The following is a 14,999-nucleotide window of genomic DNA, read 5'->3' on the forward strand; positions in this document are numbered from 1 at the left end:
GCACCACAACTACTGAAGCCCGCGTGCCTAGAGCCCGTGCTTCGCAACAACAGAAGCCACCACAGTGAGAAGCCCTCGCACTGCAAGGAAGAGTAGCCCCCACTCGCCGCAACTAGAGAAAGCCCGCCTGCAGCAACTAAGACCCAATGCAGCCAAAAATAAAAATAAATAAATAAATAAACTATTCCTGGGTTATATTTCTAGAACCTAAAATATTTAAAATACATTTACATATGGTCATAGTCATACTTTATTCGAAAAGTAAGATTAAAAGATTATTATATCCAAAACATTTTTTTAAAGTAAAAAAGAAGTGACTTTATATTTCTAAACAGTACATTGTATTAATAGTATCGTGCAGAGAGCAGGTGCTCGATAAATATTTAGTTAATACCAGCTGGGAGGCTAAATGAAGGGTTATAAAAAAGCATGTCCAAAGTATAAAAGCCAGAACTTAAAAATAAATTCTATTTTTCAAAATACATCCAATGATTTTCTTCATTTATTGAAGACAACTGGTAGATGAAATTATAGAAGAACATGCACTACTTAGATATTAGTTTAAACTAATAGACTAGAAATTATGATTCCCAATCTCTGAATAAATTCTGCAGCATATATTAGAAACTCTTAAGAAGGAGAGGAAGCTTATTATTTAAGTATAGAAACTGTGGCTCATTTTCCCATATCTTCACTATAATTTACTTTAATTCTCTGTGCACAAGCAGAGACCCAAGACAGGCTCCAAAGTGTGAATTACTCACTAACTGCTTTGCCAGTAAAGCTTTTTGTTATTGGCTCCATGGGAGCTGAATAGCATTCAGCACTGCTCACCCTTCTCAAATGGTTCAATGCTGCTTTTATTTAAGCAACACAGCATAGCTTGGATTTTTATAAAAGCTAGTGGAGGTGTAATTGTTGTAATTTAGAGCAGATCTTCTGCTGCAACATCTTATTCCCATCTTAAGGGTCAGGTCAAGCTAGGCTTCCCTTCTGCAGCAACACTTTGGATTACTGACTAAAGCCCCTACACAAATAGGATTTCAAAACAACTGTCTAAGATTTCTAAGGCCTAAATGATGATTCACGTACTTCAGGTATATCAGATCCCATAAGATCAAGGGCAACAAAAAGTTTGGGAATACCCCTCTTAGAAATCGAATAGTGTGGTTAGTTCATTTGTGCATTTATTCAACATTTATTGACCATTAGCAGCACTTTAGGCATGGGGTTAGGTGCCGACTGTAAAGAGGACGTGTTGAAGTTCTTCTTAGTGGGAGAGGCAGGATTGAAACCTCCTTAGTGGTTCTGTGAGAGGGGTATGTACAAAGGAACAAACAGAGAAGCCTTCACCGGGGGAAGAGGTCTTCACAGATGCAGAGAGAGGGCAGCGTGTGCACAGGAGCGGCGATGGCGATGGTGATGGCGATGTGAGGAACTGGCTTGTTGGGGAAGGTGAGCCGTCCCTTTGCGCTGCGGCGGCTGGGGCTGGAGACAAAAGGCAGGAGCAGGAAAGGAGAGGCACACTGGGGTCAGATACTGAAGGTGTGTGGGTCTTTTTATGAAACTGACATTTAATCTCAGAGAGTAGAAAAAGGGACCCAGAAACAAGGTAATGATTTTTAAAACTACATTATTTATGTGTTAGGTATGTCTGTAAAACCATTTAAAGGATAAATTGGAGGAAATAGAGGCCGAGGACGGGGATACTGTTGCAATTCTGTAGGCTGGAGATGGCGTATGCTTGAACTGTGGTAGCGAAAATGAGGACAGACATATATTGAAGACGGAATTGAAGATTTCATGACAAACTGAGTACAGAGGGCAGCTCTGAGGTTTCTGGCTTGGCTGTAGAGGTGGATAAAATGAGAAACTCAGGGGGAGCTACTGTTTGGGGGAGAAGTTAAGTAATGTTTGGGGCCTGTTATAATTGAGATGCCTGAGGGACACTGAAAATGTCTAGCACGTGGTTGGAAATCTGGATCTGCATTTAAGGAGAGCACTGAAGACTTGAGGTCCTGGGACTCAGCAACATGTGGGTGACAACTGAGGCGATTCTCAGGGTGAATGTGAAAAATGAAAAGAGGGCCAAGGATGGAGCATGGTGACACCCACATTTAGAAGGCAGGCAAGCTGGAACCGGGAGCCAGCGCCACAGTGAAAAGGAGTCGTCAGAGACGGGAGGGGGATGGGTGAGACCCAAGTAAGAAATCACAGCAGGAGAGTTTTAGGAGCACCTCAAGAAGGGCGCTGTGGGGGAATTCTGTGGCAGTCCAGTGGTTAGGACTCCGAGCTTTCACTGCAGGGGGCACGGGTTCATCCCTGGCCAAGGAACTAAGATCCTGCATGCCATGCGGCATGGCAAAAAAAAAAAAAAAAAAAGGGTGTGGTCAGCAGTGACAATACAAAAAAGAGAAGATCTGGCCTCCTTAGGAGGGGAAAGGAGAGCTGCTTCATGTAAAGCAAGTGAGGTGATTTGGGGGACAGTAGGAATAAAGATGCCTGAGTATACACAGGGTGTCCTGCAGCTTCTCTGTGAAGTAGGAGTGAAGGCTGTCTTCAGTAAGGGTCGAGGAGGTAGGTCAGGGGCTTGAGAAGAGAACGAAGGGTGCACAGATGTTCCGGGAGAGGGGAAGGGGGGCGACTGGAGTGGACTAGACACCAACTCCAACTTGCTAACGATAATCTGATCTGGAGAGGGGTCGTCTGTGGGTAGTTCTGTGGCAAGAGCCCTGCTTATGCGCAGACTGATGGCATTTCCGGGGGAAACTCACCAACATTGCCCTTGCGTTTCTGTATTTTCTCTCTTACAGTCGGGACAAGACGGGTCATCCCAGCGGCCTACACCCACCCGCATTCCTATGTCAAAAGGTATGAAAGCAGGAAAGGCAGTAGTGGCAGCCCCAGGAGCAGGAAATCTGACCAAATTCGAGCCTCGAGCTGAGACTCAGTCTATGAAAATAGAGCTGAAGAAATCTGCAGCCGGCAGCGCTACCTCTCCTGGAGGGGGGAAGGGCTGAGGGCAGTGGCGGAGGGGGTATGTCGTGCAGATGCTACTGCTGCCCTCTGTTCGTGCCAACTCTCTACATGTACTAATTTAAGTTTTCAATATCTTGTTCATAAAATAATCAACTAATAGCCATGTGTCTTTCCTATTTTGTGGATTTGTTTTGATGCTGGGGAACAGAACTAACCAGCAAAACTACCGTGTGCTGTGTGCTTTGCGGAGGGTGCTGGGCCCGAGGCAGGGCCTGACTTCTAGACCCAGTTTTGCTTCTAGAAAGTGGACCCATTCGTTAAATCAGTAAGATATGGGGGCTGGATCACAGCCTCGCCAAAGCCGGCTCCTAATTGTAAATCAAATATAATAGGCTTTGTTCCACCATAATTGATTTTTCAAAAACTCTTTGAGGAAACAGGAAACAGGTTAACAATTGTCATTGGCCTCTATCAGATTCCAAATTTGCTTCATGTGCTGGAAACAAACAAACAAATAAAACCCCCCAAACAAAACCCATCCCCTAGTTATCACAGGGCCTGGACCTCTAAGGTTTTGCAGAAACAAAAGCCTCTGAGACGATTTCAGGAAACAATTTGAATGTGAAATAAAATGGAAACAAAATATGGAATACTAAAAACAGAGTTTTACTTATTTGTGTGAGTGTGTATTGTAAAGATTTTGGAATTTTAAAACCGTTAATGTCAGACTCATGCTCTATTCAAGTGTGCAACTGATTTAAATTGTGGAGCAGTTTGAATAGAGCTGCCAAATGGCCCTTTATAGCTCAAGAGAGGTTGTAATGGATAGAAAATAGCGACAGTAAATTTTGATACATTGTTGCCAAGAAATAAAATGACATCATGCACAGCTTAATTGAATTGAAACATTTTCACAGTCAAGTGTGGACTTGACTTTGCAAGTATAGAACCAGTTCATGATTGTGTGTGTGTGTGTGTGTGTGTGTGTGTGGTGTGGTGAAGTGTATTATTATTACCTGTGTTTGTATCATTGTTAATTTTAAGCATGTTTTCATAAGCATGAAGAGTGTGTGAATGCAGAACGCCAGTGTCTGTGAGAAGATTAACCATGTTGACGTGGACATGGTGCTTGGTAGTCAAATAACCACAAATGAGCTCAAGGCTGATAACCCCCAGCTTAGCATCTGAGGTCTCAGGTAGGCAGCACCTTTGTCGAAATCTTTGAGGCAATTGGGTGAACTTCACAATAACACAATGAGTATTAAGTTACAGTTGCTATTTTCTACTTCTAAATTGTGAAGGTTCCAGAATCATTGAATAGTCCTGATATTTGGTAAAAGGTAGATTTTTTTTAAAGACACATGTTTGGTTTTTAGCCCGGGAGTCACCGTGCTTCATGGTATAGAGACCGTCCTCTGAGTTCTTTCCACACTGTTCTTCCTGTCCCTTGTAGAACTTGGGCTCAAATTGTGGATCTGGGAGATAGACCCCTCACAATATTCACATGTACTTAATCAGATCACTGTTGCCTACAGCTCAGTTCTCAGCAAATATATTTTAAAATATTGAGCAACTATGGGAGACATGCCCTAATAATGGAATTTCAAGGCGGAAGGAGAGAGAGACTGAGAATAAAAGGCTTTATGAAATATGATTTTGAATAAGTTTAAACAACAGATCTTGCCATTTCGAATACTGACTCATGTCTTTTTGAAAGGGAATTTCCCCCCTTTTGTAAAGTGGACATTATCCCTTTCAGAAACAAGGACGCTCCACTGTTTTTCAAATGCCTCCCTGGCATTTAGGCTATTCGGTGTTACTGTACATGCTGTATTTGAGCAAACGAAGGCGTCAGGCGAACGAAACACTGTGTTCTGTTTTATACTACCTGCCATTCTTCAGTGACCCTTATCCTAATCGAGTGTCACTGCGGCTGTTTTCTTTTTTACCTGCTCACACCATGCTTATGTCGGTTCTGCCCGGAAGCTCATTCCATCCTCAGGGAGAGGCTGTAAGAGCTTAACCGTGAGTGGACAGGATGTTTATACATCTGGATCTTGGAATACAGCCACCTGCAGAGGACAACCGCTAAGAAAACTTGGCGGCACGACACATATTCGCTTTTCAGAAATGATAAAGTGCGACTGCCGTGGCAGTTTTCCTTTGTAATTTTAGAACCAACGCCACATTTATTGGCTAGCTTGGTTTTAAACTGCATATTAGAAATGAAAGCCACCAAGGACTGGAGGTGGAGGATTCAATGCACTCCTACTCCGGCTTCTATGTGTGAGTATAACATGTTTTTAAGATGCAGTTTCATGTGCTTTTATAAGAGTGAATGGGAAGAAAAAGTTAGAGTCTTTTCCCTGTCCTGAAACAGTACTGTGTAGTGAAATAGCAGGGGTCTCACTAGGGCAGCTATGAACAGCTGCTGTCAGGTCCCGTGCTGGGGAGGGAGGGGTGCTATTTCCACAGATTTCAGTGTGACGGCTCCCTCTGGGGACAGGCAGGGCCCCATCCACACAGCTACAGAGGCAGCCCTGGTCTTACCCTCCTGAGAATAATTTTTGTGTGTTGGCTGTTTCCACACTCTACGAGGGTGGCCATGTAGCATGCCTGGTACCAGAAACATTCCAAGATGGGACACGGCCCAAAAGGTATTGATCATATCTTGAAAATGACTTTCCTGTCTAGGTCACCTGCTTAAACAGAGTCATTCAGTTTCTACTGGCATCTTTATTATATTTTCATTGAGGACAGGTTAACGGGGAACAGTTGGGCTGTCTGGAGATTTTAGTGTACTCCTTAAGGGTAGGGTGTTACCGGATCTCTTAGTTGAATGTCTTTAAGAAACAAGTGAAGACATAGCTTTGATGTGCAGTGTGGGAAGAGTATAATTTCAGGGAAACAAAAACCTGTCCAAGAATGAGAGATGCACAAAGATTTGAATTTCTCATGCCTTTCATAGATTTGGAATACTGGGGAGAGAGCAAAACTTTCCTGATTGGGAAAACCCCAGGGATATTAGATGAGAAGGGCACGTTTATGTGGGCAGCAGGAGGGCAGAGAGAGAGAGGAAGAGGTAACAGGATGAGCACAGAGAGGGCTTCCCAGTAAACAGGGATGCATTATTCCCAAACCTCCCTAACCCAGCCGATCGTCAGTGTTTCCCCCATACTTCCTCCTCCAGTCTCATCCTTGGTTATCTCCTCACCCTCTGCTCTTTCAGCTTCTCCTTTTCACCTGTTACCTCCACACAGGATGTAAGTATGCTCTGGCCTCTTCCGTTTCAGCACAGTTTTTCCTTCAGCCATGCAGCCCTCTATAGCTACCGCCCTGAGCCCTTCCCTGCCTGCCCAGTGGAGCCACTGACACAACGCTCGGCCTTTTCTGCCTCCACTCCCACCGTTCCCATTGATTCTTTAATTATTCTTTATTTTTGTGAAAGTAACTCATATACAGTTAAAATACAAGCCAGTGCTAAAAGACATGAAAACAGCTGTTCATCACCTCACACCCCCTTTCCAAACTCAGCTCTACTCCTTAGAGAAAATTATTTCTCACTCTAAATTGATAAATTTTGGATATCTTTTTCTTCCCGTTATTGTTTTGATGTTTGAGAATTTAGTCCTCTTACATGTCTCCTCCCTTCCCTTTTCCCCATCCTCACAATATGACTGCATCACACATTTTTTGATAAATGAGCAGCCGGCAGCCAGCATGTTTCATGTTCATATGTTTACAATGTAAATTAAATATTGTTCCCTGCTGAGCCAACTAGTGTACTATGATTATGTTTCCTTCCTCTTACCATGTTCCCCCTTCAAAAGAATAATTGCTTTAATTTTTCGTCTGCGTGCTTTTCTATGTATCTATCTGTATTTTTTCCAGATGCTCCGATAGCTCTACCAAACACCTATGAGTAATTTTTCCAAACACTTAAGCACATCAGTTTCATACTTTTCCCTGGAGGCCTTACTAGTTCAACCCTCTGCTTCCCTACTTAGTCTGGAACGCTTGTCCTTTACGTCTGCTGCTCAGCTGTGGTCCTATTGCCTACATTGAATCCTCCGTTTCCTGGATTTCTTATCTTCTACTTCTTTTGCTTACCTATTTGTCTGTCTGTCTATCCATCTGTCCATCTATCACCTATCTATCTATCTACCTATTGAAGCGCATCTTCCAGTAGTTTCTACAGAGAAAAATCCTCCAGTAACCTTCCTGAGGCAGGCTACCTGCATTCCGGGAACAGATCAGGGAGATGAAATGGAGAATCTCACAGTTTAGGCACTCCCTTGCGTTCAGCCCATTCTTGTGCCTAGGTCCAGAACTTGTTAGGTCAGTTTTTTCACAGAATAAACCCCGGATCTCTGTAAGGGTGAAAGCAGAGTGAGGCTATGCGCCTCTCCCTCTGTGACTGAGACATCTAATCTCCTTTGGAATCCTTGAACTTCTCTGACTGCCCTGCCTCAGTCTCCCTTGCCTGCTCCTTATTGTATGCATACATTTTTTTTTTATTGAAGTATAGTTGATTTACAATGTTGTGTTAATTACTGCTGTACAGCAAAGTGATTCAGTTACACATATATATACATTCTTTTTATAATACTCTTTTCCAGTACGGTTTATCACAGGATATTGAATAGAGTTCCCTGCTCTCTGCAGTAGGACCTTGTTGTTTATCCATCCCATATATAATCATTTGCATCTGCTCATCCCACACTCCCAATCCATCCCTCCCCCACTCCCCTTCCCCTTGGCAACCACCAGTCTGTTCTCTATGTACATGATTCTGTTTCATCGATAAGTTCATTTGCATCATATTTTAGATTCCACATATAAGCGATATCATATGATATTTGTCTCTCTCTGTCTGACTGACTTCACTTCGTATGAGCATCTCTAGGTCCATCCATGTTGCTTGTGCATGCATCTTAAGGGTTGCTGTTCTCCTTATCTTTTCAAAAGCCATTTGCCTACACTACATGCTCATTCTGGTTACTTTATTCACTCCCGTGGCTTCAGTTATCTCCCATATGCTGATGACGACCAAACCTCTATCTCCAACCATGCACTCAGCGTGGCACTGTACATCTCCAACTTAGTTCCTCTCAAAGCCATTCTCAACAACCCCTCCATCCCTCTTCCAAGTTTTTTCCTTCTCCTATAATTCTCCACCTCAGGAGGAACGTCCCGAGCTACCCAGTCACTCAAGAAAGCCAGAAGCCACTTCAGGCCCCTCCTTCCCCCTCGCCCACCAAGGAGACTCATTCAGCAAGTCTCTCGTACCCCTGTCAAACCCCTGACACCTGAGGCAGCTGCACCCACATCTCCATTTTCCCCATCACTGCCTGAGTGGAGGTTCTAACTGCTTCTCAACTGGATGACTCTAATACTCTCCCAACCGATCCCATAATCTCCAGCCTCAACGTTTCCTGATTCATTTTTCATTTTGTTTTTCAAAGTGCAAGTCGATCATCTCACTCCTCCATTTGAAGCCCTCCCAATCGTTATCCACAGCGTGCAAAGCCCTGGTGCGGCACTCAAGGCTCTGTGATCTGTCTCCCTCTCTCCCCACCCTCCCTTCCCCTCGCCTGGACTCCCACCCCAGGCCCACAGAATGCCCCGCACAGTGGCCAGATCACCTTCCCTTGACTATCTCAACTTGTTTCTTCTCCCTGGGTTGCCCTTCCTCTGACACTTCCTTCTGGTGGTTCTGTCCTCTGTTCAAAATCTCTTTTAAGAACTTTGCCTCCATGAACAAGACAAGCCATTATTTCAGAATCTAAGCCAGGGTTTAAAGCCTGTCATTTTTTACATTTTTACAGCAAATGCTGTAAAAAACTTGGTACTTATACTGTAGAGAAAGAAAACTAACAGTCAGAGGACGGTTGGGAGTTGGAGAAGAAAGAGGTGTTCCTGCTTCCTCCTTAGTTTGCAATACAAACCTGTGAGAATGATAAAGAGGGTGCTGACACATCATGCGTGAGAGCACAGAGGGAAAGAGGGAGCAGAGTTAGGGGAAATCCGGGTGCTGCCATTCTAGATGGTGTAAGTTACTGCTATGTCCCTCCAAAGGCTCCGTGGCAGGTAATGGATGCAAAACAGCCAGGAGTCCCGGACCGGGGAGTTCTTGCCTCTGAAGCTATCACACGTGTGGAGAGCTAAGGGGGTCTGGGAGCTTCCTGTGAAGCACAAACGTACTTGAATTATTTATGAATGGCTCATCCTCTCTTACTCCCCCAGAGGAGCATGAAAGCACTTCAGGAAAGAAAAAGTTCCAGGTGATTTGTCACGCTCTTCAGTTTCATGAAGGACCCTCTAAGATAGATCAGAGAGGCTTCAGTTTTAAGGGATCAAACACCACCATCCATAAGCAGGATTTAGATTGAGGACAGATATTAAGGCGAACATGGAGAGAAGGTGGATTGCTCAACTACGGACTAGATTCCTGACATAGGACTGACCAGGAGATCAGAGGAAGGCTGTGTAACCTTTGGCAAACCACCTTACCTTGGCTTATGGCTTAGCATTCAGCTATGATCCTTTATGCTTCTGGCATTCCTCCTTAGAGCGATAAGGTGAGACGCTTCACTCTTGTTCAGTGAGCGACTTAAAAGAGTCTGCCATAATGCTTTTCCTAAGAACTAATAATTAATTGCTTATCTGGTAAAAGTAGTTTTGGCCTCTCTACTTGTGCTAATATTATGTATGTGTGATGGACAGAATTGCAAAGCCAAGGGCTGTTTAGAAATGAACTAGACTTTAGAGGTCAAGAAGATAATTATCGGGCTTCCCTGGTGGCGCAGTGGTTGAGAGTCCGCCTGCCGATGCAGGGGACACGAGTTCGGGCCCCGGTCCGGGAAGATCCCACATGCCGCGGAGTGGCTGGGCCCGTGAGCCATGGCCGCTGAGCCTGCGCTCCGCAACGGGAGAGGCCACAACAGAGAGAGGCCCGCATACCGGAAAAAAAAAAGAAGATAATTATCCCTTTTATTAAAGATGAAAACAAAAACAAAACAAGAAACCCCCCAATGCTTAGAGTGTCTCATTATCTTATTAATGATGAAACCAGGGCTTCAGTTTCTCCCAGTACCTTATTCAGGATTTCATACGAGTAAACCACTTCAAGTGAGCAAAGTGTATATTCATACATAGACTAAAAATAATATTTTAAAATAATAATATTACCAAAGGATTTGAGATATTGAGCTCTCTACATAGAAACCCTGTGTGTCAGAGTTCTCAAAACAGCAATTTGATGAACATTATCCTTATCTAAAAAACACAGTGCCCTTCTCAATTTTCACACACAACGTAATATTCCATGCTATCCTGTGACCCACGTAGACTTAGATCAACCTAAGCTGATCTCAGCATCTAGCATCTAACACCTGTGTCTAAAAAGTAGAACCTGAGCATGTTTGGCTCAGGTACTCAGCTATTTTCCCACCATTTAGTTTTTATTTATAATTAATGTTATCTATGAAATAACTAGTTCCAATTTGCTTGTATCTGGGGAACCGTAATCTGTGTGAGAGGTAACAATTAGCTTGCCTGAAAAAAAATCTACCAATCATAACTGCGATGATTGGTAACTCCTGCAACCTGGGGGGGCGGGTGAGGGGAAGATTTGGCCTGATGATGGAGTGGAAAATGTTCTGTAAGGAAGCAAATAAACTCTTAGGTGGTTGAGAAACCCCAAGAGAGTTTGTATCATCTGATTCCAAAGTTTCCTGAAGCAAATGACAGAACTGATTAGCGGAAGTATTTTTAATTAGCCGAGCTGAATCCAAAAGAAGAATACAAGTCCAAATCAACAGGGGAAGTTTATTGGATTTCCTATTTAAAACAGATGTTTTATCAGAACTCTGATTAACATCTGAATGTGATAGGAACAGGACTGAATACTGAAGCAGTTTCTTAAAATGAACCTTAAAAGTAAACAATATCTAGGCACTCCTACTTCTGAAAGGTGTAGAGAATGCGGACATTTTTGCAGGAGGATAAACCCCCCAGCAGGCAGCAAGGTCAAAGCTGGGGTTTGGTAGCTGGTGGAGGAAGAAAGGCAGAGCCCTAAGCCAGTGCCTTGCTCTCCAGGCAGAGCTCCTGGGGGTAGGAGCCATGGAACAGGGAACAGGCCATATGCTGGCCAAACTGATGCAGAATCCAACAGGAAATGTTTTCTGTAACGCTGGTGTACAGTTTCCTGTGAATAAAGCAGCCCTCCTTTGCCAATGCAAAGTCCTGCTATAAACTGAACTTCTGCTTTGCTTTGTCTTTGGTATATGAATTTGGAGGCTATTGAAGTGATGTGGTCTCATTTACTAGAGTTGATTTTTAAAATTCAGAGCTCAAGAGTCCCCTTGAGGCTTGGCAGGGCGTAAACAGAGGCACTGCTCTGGAGGAAGGCACTGACTTTTCAGGGAATACATCTTTCTTACTCCACAGCCAAGGGGTTCTCCTGGGAGGAATCAGAATTCCAGTTTGTTACCAGGTTGCCCCACTGTAGCACTCAAGAGACATTCTCCCCCGGATTTCTCCCCAAATCCTGACTTATGTATACAACTTTGGATCTCAAGTCATCTGGCTGGCCAGTAGTTTTGGGGATACCACCCAAGTAGGATAAATAAGTCATCTTTGTAAGGTCAGAAATCAAGTGTAATTAGGAATTGATAATCCGTTAAACTTCCTTTCCATGGAAGTTATCTAATAGCTAGTGTAATAAAAGAATGAATTCATTTCACAATAATATTATGAAAACAATGTATTTAATGTGTTACATGAAGCTTCTCAAGAAAAAAAACTTCAAGATAACACTTGAGAGAAACACATAGAGGAAAAAGTGCTTTGGTCAACTGTTAATATAAAAAATATATGTAAAAATCCAGTGTCCCCATGTACATATGCTGATTAAGATTTAGAGGGTTTTTTTCTTCTTCCAGGTAGAAAAATGGAAATTGTTATTAAATACCTACACAACAGAGGGCCCCAAATTTAAATGCTTCTCTATTTTGAGTTTGCTGATAGAGGTGGTAATTAACTGTGGCTTTGGTCTCAATCTTCCTCATATATTCTATAGATTACTAATGTCAGAAAAGTGGTATCTGTAAAGAGTAAAATTTAGATTACAGAATGACATCTGATTGTACTTAGGTCACCTTAGAGGTCCTTAATGACTTGTTTGGGTCTTATTCTGAGATGAAATGAAGACAGAGTAGTAGATGGAAAAAAGATTTACTCACTGACTTTGTAACTTCAATAAAATCTATAACATTATTTTATTGTACTAAATCATAAAAAAAAAAAGGAAGGGACTTGGGAATTCTGTCTTAAAAAAAAACGCACAAATAATGGCATTAATCCCCGAAGCATTTTTATTTTATTATTATTTTTGTTGGCAACCATGAACTCCTTATGCATCAGATAGTTTTGCTGTGTAATGTCACTTCAAAATTTAATACCTGAAAACAAACTTTTTTATTTCTTGTAAGTTTGTGTATTGGCTGGGTGATTCTTATCTGAGTCAGTTTACAGATTTGGGGAAAACATAGATAATAAGCAAACATAGATTTAACAAATATGCTTAATAAGTTTCAAATGATAGAGCCACTATCATATAGATCTTATCTCACTGTCTTTAGAAACAAGATGAAATATGTCTCTATGTTATAAAATAAAATAACTTGGGCTTGTTTTACTTTAAGTAAATTTTATGTACATAAATATTAAACCCCATCTTTTATTATTGAAGTTGAATAAAATAAAATAAACTCTCTTATTTGGCATTGTCAAATATTTTTGAGATAGTCTTTTTAGTAACATAATCTGATTAATAGCTTTAATATATATATCATGCATGGATTACCAGTTTGCTACCTTAAAAATAATAATAAGATGTAATGGTCCAACCAAGACATTGTTTCTATGTATGTACTCTTGCCATATGTATTTTCACCAAATACTAATTCTGTAAAGCTATTATTATTATTTTTCTAAATTGGAGTATAGTTGACTTACAATGTTGTGTTACTTTCTACTGTACAGCAAAGAGAATCAGTTATACATATACGTATATCCACTCTTTTTTAGATTCTTTTCCCATATAGGTCATTACAGAGTATTGAGTAGAGTTCCCTGTGCTATACAGTAGGTTCTTATTAGTTATCTATTTTATATATAGTTGTGTGTATATGTCAATCCCAATCTCCCAGTTTATCCCTCCCTCCCCCCTTCCCCCCTGGTAACCATAAAATTGTTTTCGACATCTGTGACTTTATTTCTGTTTCGTAAATAAATTTGTTTGTACCAGTTTTTTAGATTCCACATATAGGTGATATCATATGATATTTGTCTTTCTCTGTCTGACTTACTTCACTCAGTATGACAGTCTCTAGGTCCATCCATGTTGCTGCAAATGGCACAACTTCATTTTCCTTTTTATGGCTGAGTAATAAATAGTCCATTGTATATATGTACCACATCTTCTTTATCCATTCATCTGTCAATGGACACTTAGGTTGCTTCCATGTCCTGGCTATTGTAAATAGTGCTGCAGTGAACATTGGGGTGCATGTATCTTGAAAAGCCATTATTATTATGGAATCTATAAGATGCTAGGATTAGGAGAAGGCAACTCTAGGAATTTAGAGGTTTGCACACTCAAGGGGAGAGAAGAAGGTACTGTAGTAAAAAAATATTAGCCTGTCAGGGATTTGAAAGATGATATCTGATACCCTCATTTTGTAATGAGGAAACAAAGGCACAGGCATTCTGAATTACGTATACAATAAGAACAATTCTAGACTTCACTCTTTTAAATGTATGTTTCCTATGATCTCTTAAGGGAGGAAAATGGGGAAGATACTTTAATTCTATTAAGGAGGTTTGAGACCTACGTCTTTTCCCTCTTTGAAACCTACTATAGAAATTTTTAAAAAGAAAAAGTGTTGAGTGGGAAATAACATTTTAATGTGAGACCCTGATTTTTACCTGCATAATATTTTATTTAGTGTTTTTAGTTTTTACCTGAAGGTTTTGATACAATTTTAAGCGCTGAAAAAATTTGAGGCTAGAACAATTTTCCAAAGATAAAACGAGATAATGATTTTTATGGGTTTCTGGTACAGTAAAAAAATCATACCTATGTCTTAAAAGCTTTTAAAAACCTTCATAGCTAGTTATTATTAAGTATACAAAACATTTATGTATTTACTTTATCTGTTTTATCCCAAATTCAATTTGGAAAGGTCAAGGGAAGGAATGGAAATATCTCCACCTAGTGGTCAGTGTGAAGTAAACCTCTAGGTCTATGACATAATGAGCTTTAATTAATGTTTACTTAGATATTAATTATCCATGTTAAAAAATGTAAATAGTAAGAATTTGAGACTAACATGAACATAATAGGTGGCAATTTCCTCACGCTATTCATAAACGTTGACATTAGTTGACCCGGAGGTAATACATTTTTCAGACAGAGAAACAATTTGAGGCTTAGTTATTTCTTTCCTCTGCTTTTTATCTCAGCAAAGGCAGGGCCCTGCTTCATTTTGCTCACCAGCGTAGTTCCATGCCCAGCACAGTGATGGGCATGTAGTAGGGCCTCAATGACATAATGAAGAAAAAGATGATAAATGTTCACAAAGGCATAAAGGTTAAAAGTGAAATCAATCAAATAGATAGAAATATTACTCATTGTGGCTGGCACTGTTCTAATTGCTATTTCTGAATCTATTTTTATTTACTTTTATAAAAATGAATTCAGATTTAAGAGCATATGCAGAATTATGCAAAAGGCAGCAGTCAGAGACAAAAAATGAGTCATCTGTATTTAGTGACTTCTTGGGAATAATGAATATTTCCTTATTAAAACTCAAATCTACACCCATAAACAAGTAAAAGTATGTGACCATCGTTCAGAACAGAAATTCTAGGCAATAGTCTGGTTTCCACTATGGGACTTGTATATAGTAATGACTGTCTTTGTGTTCAGGGCTTTGCTTGGGGAAAATCAATTG

At 41.1% G+C, this 14,999-nt stretch overlaps 1 protein-coding gene across 7 annotated transcripts in view; it reads left to right on the forward strand.

Moving 5' to 3' along the window:
- Nucleotides 1–14,999, forward strand: part of FILIP1 (filamin A interacting protein 1) — a 269,457-nt gene that overhangs the window by 250,170 nt on the left and 4,288 nt on the right. For 6 of the 7 annotated variants that reach the window (XM_049695665.1, XM_049695664.1, XM_049695663.1 and 3 more), the window contains one exon: nucleotides 2,814–3,138. In XM_049695665.1, coding sequence (XP_049551622.1) covers nucleotides 2,814–3,020 — 207 coding nt within the window. In that variant the 3' untranslated portion in view covers nucleotides 3,021–3,138. Of the gene's footprint in view, nucleotides 1–2,813; nucleotides 3,139–14,999 lie in introns of those variants that run through there. The other variant, XM_049695668.1, reaches the window with a different exon arrangement.

Source organism: Orcinus orca, chromosome 12, assembly GCF_937001465.1.
Source record: "Orcinus orca chromosome 12, mOrcOrc1.1, whole genome shotgun sequence".
Classification (NCBI taxonomy): domain Eukaryota; kingdom Metazoa; phylum Chordata; class Mammalia; order Artiodactyla; family Delphinidae; genus Orcinus; species Orcinus orca.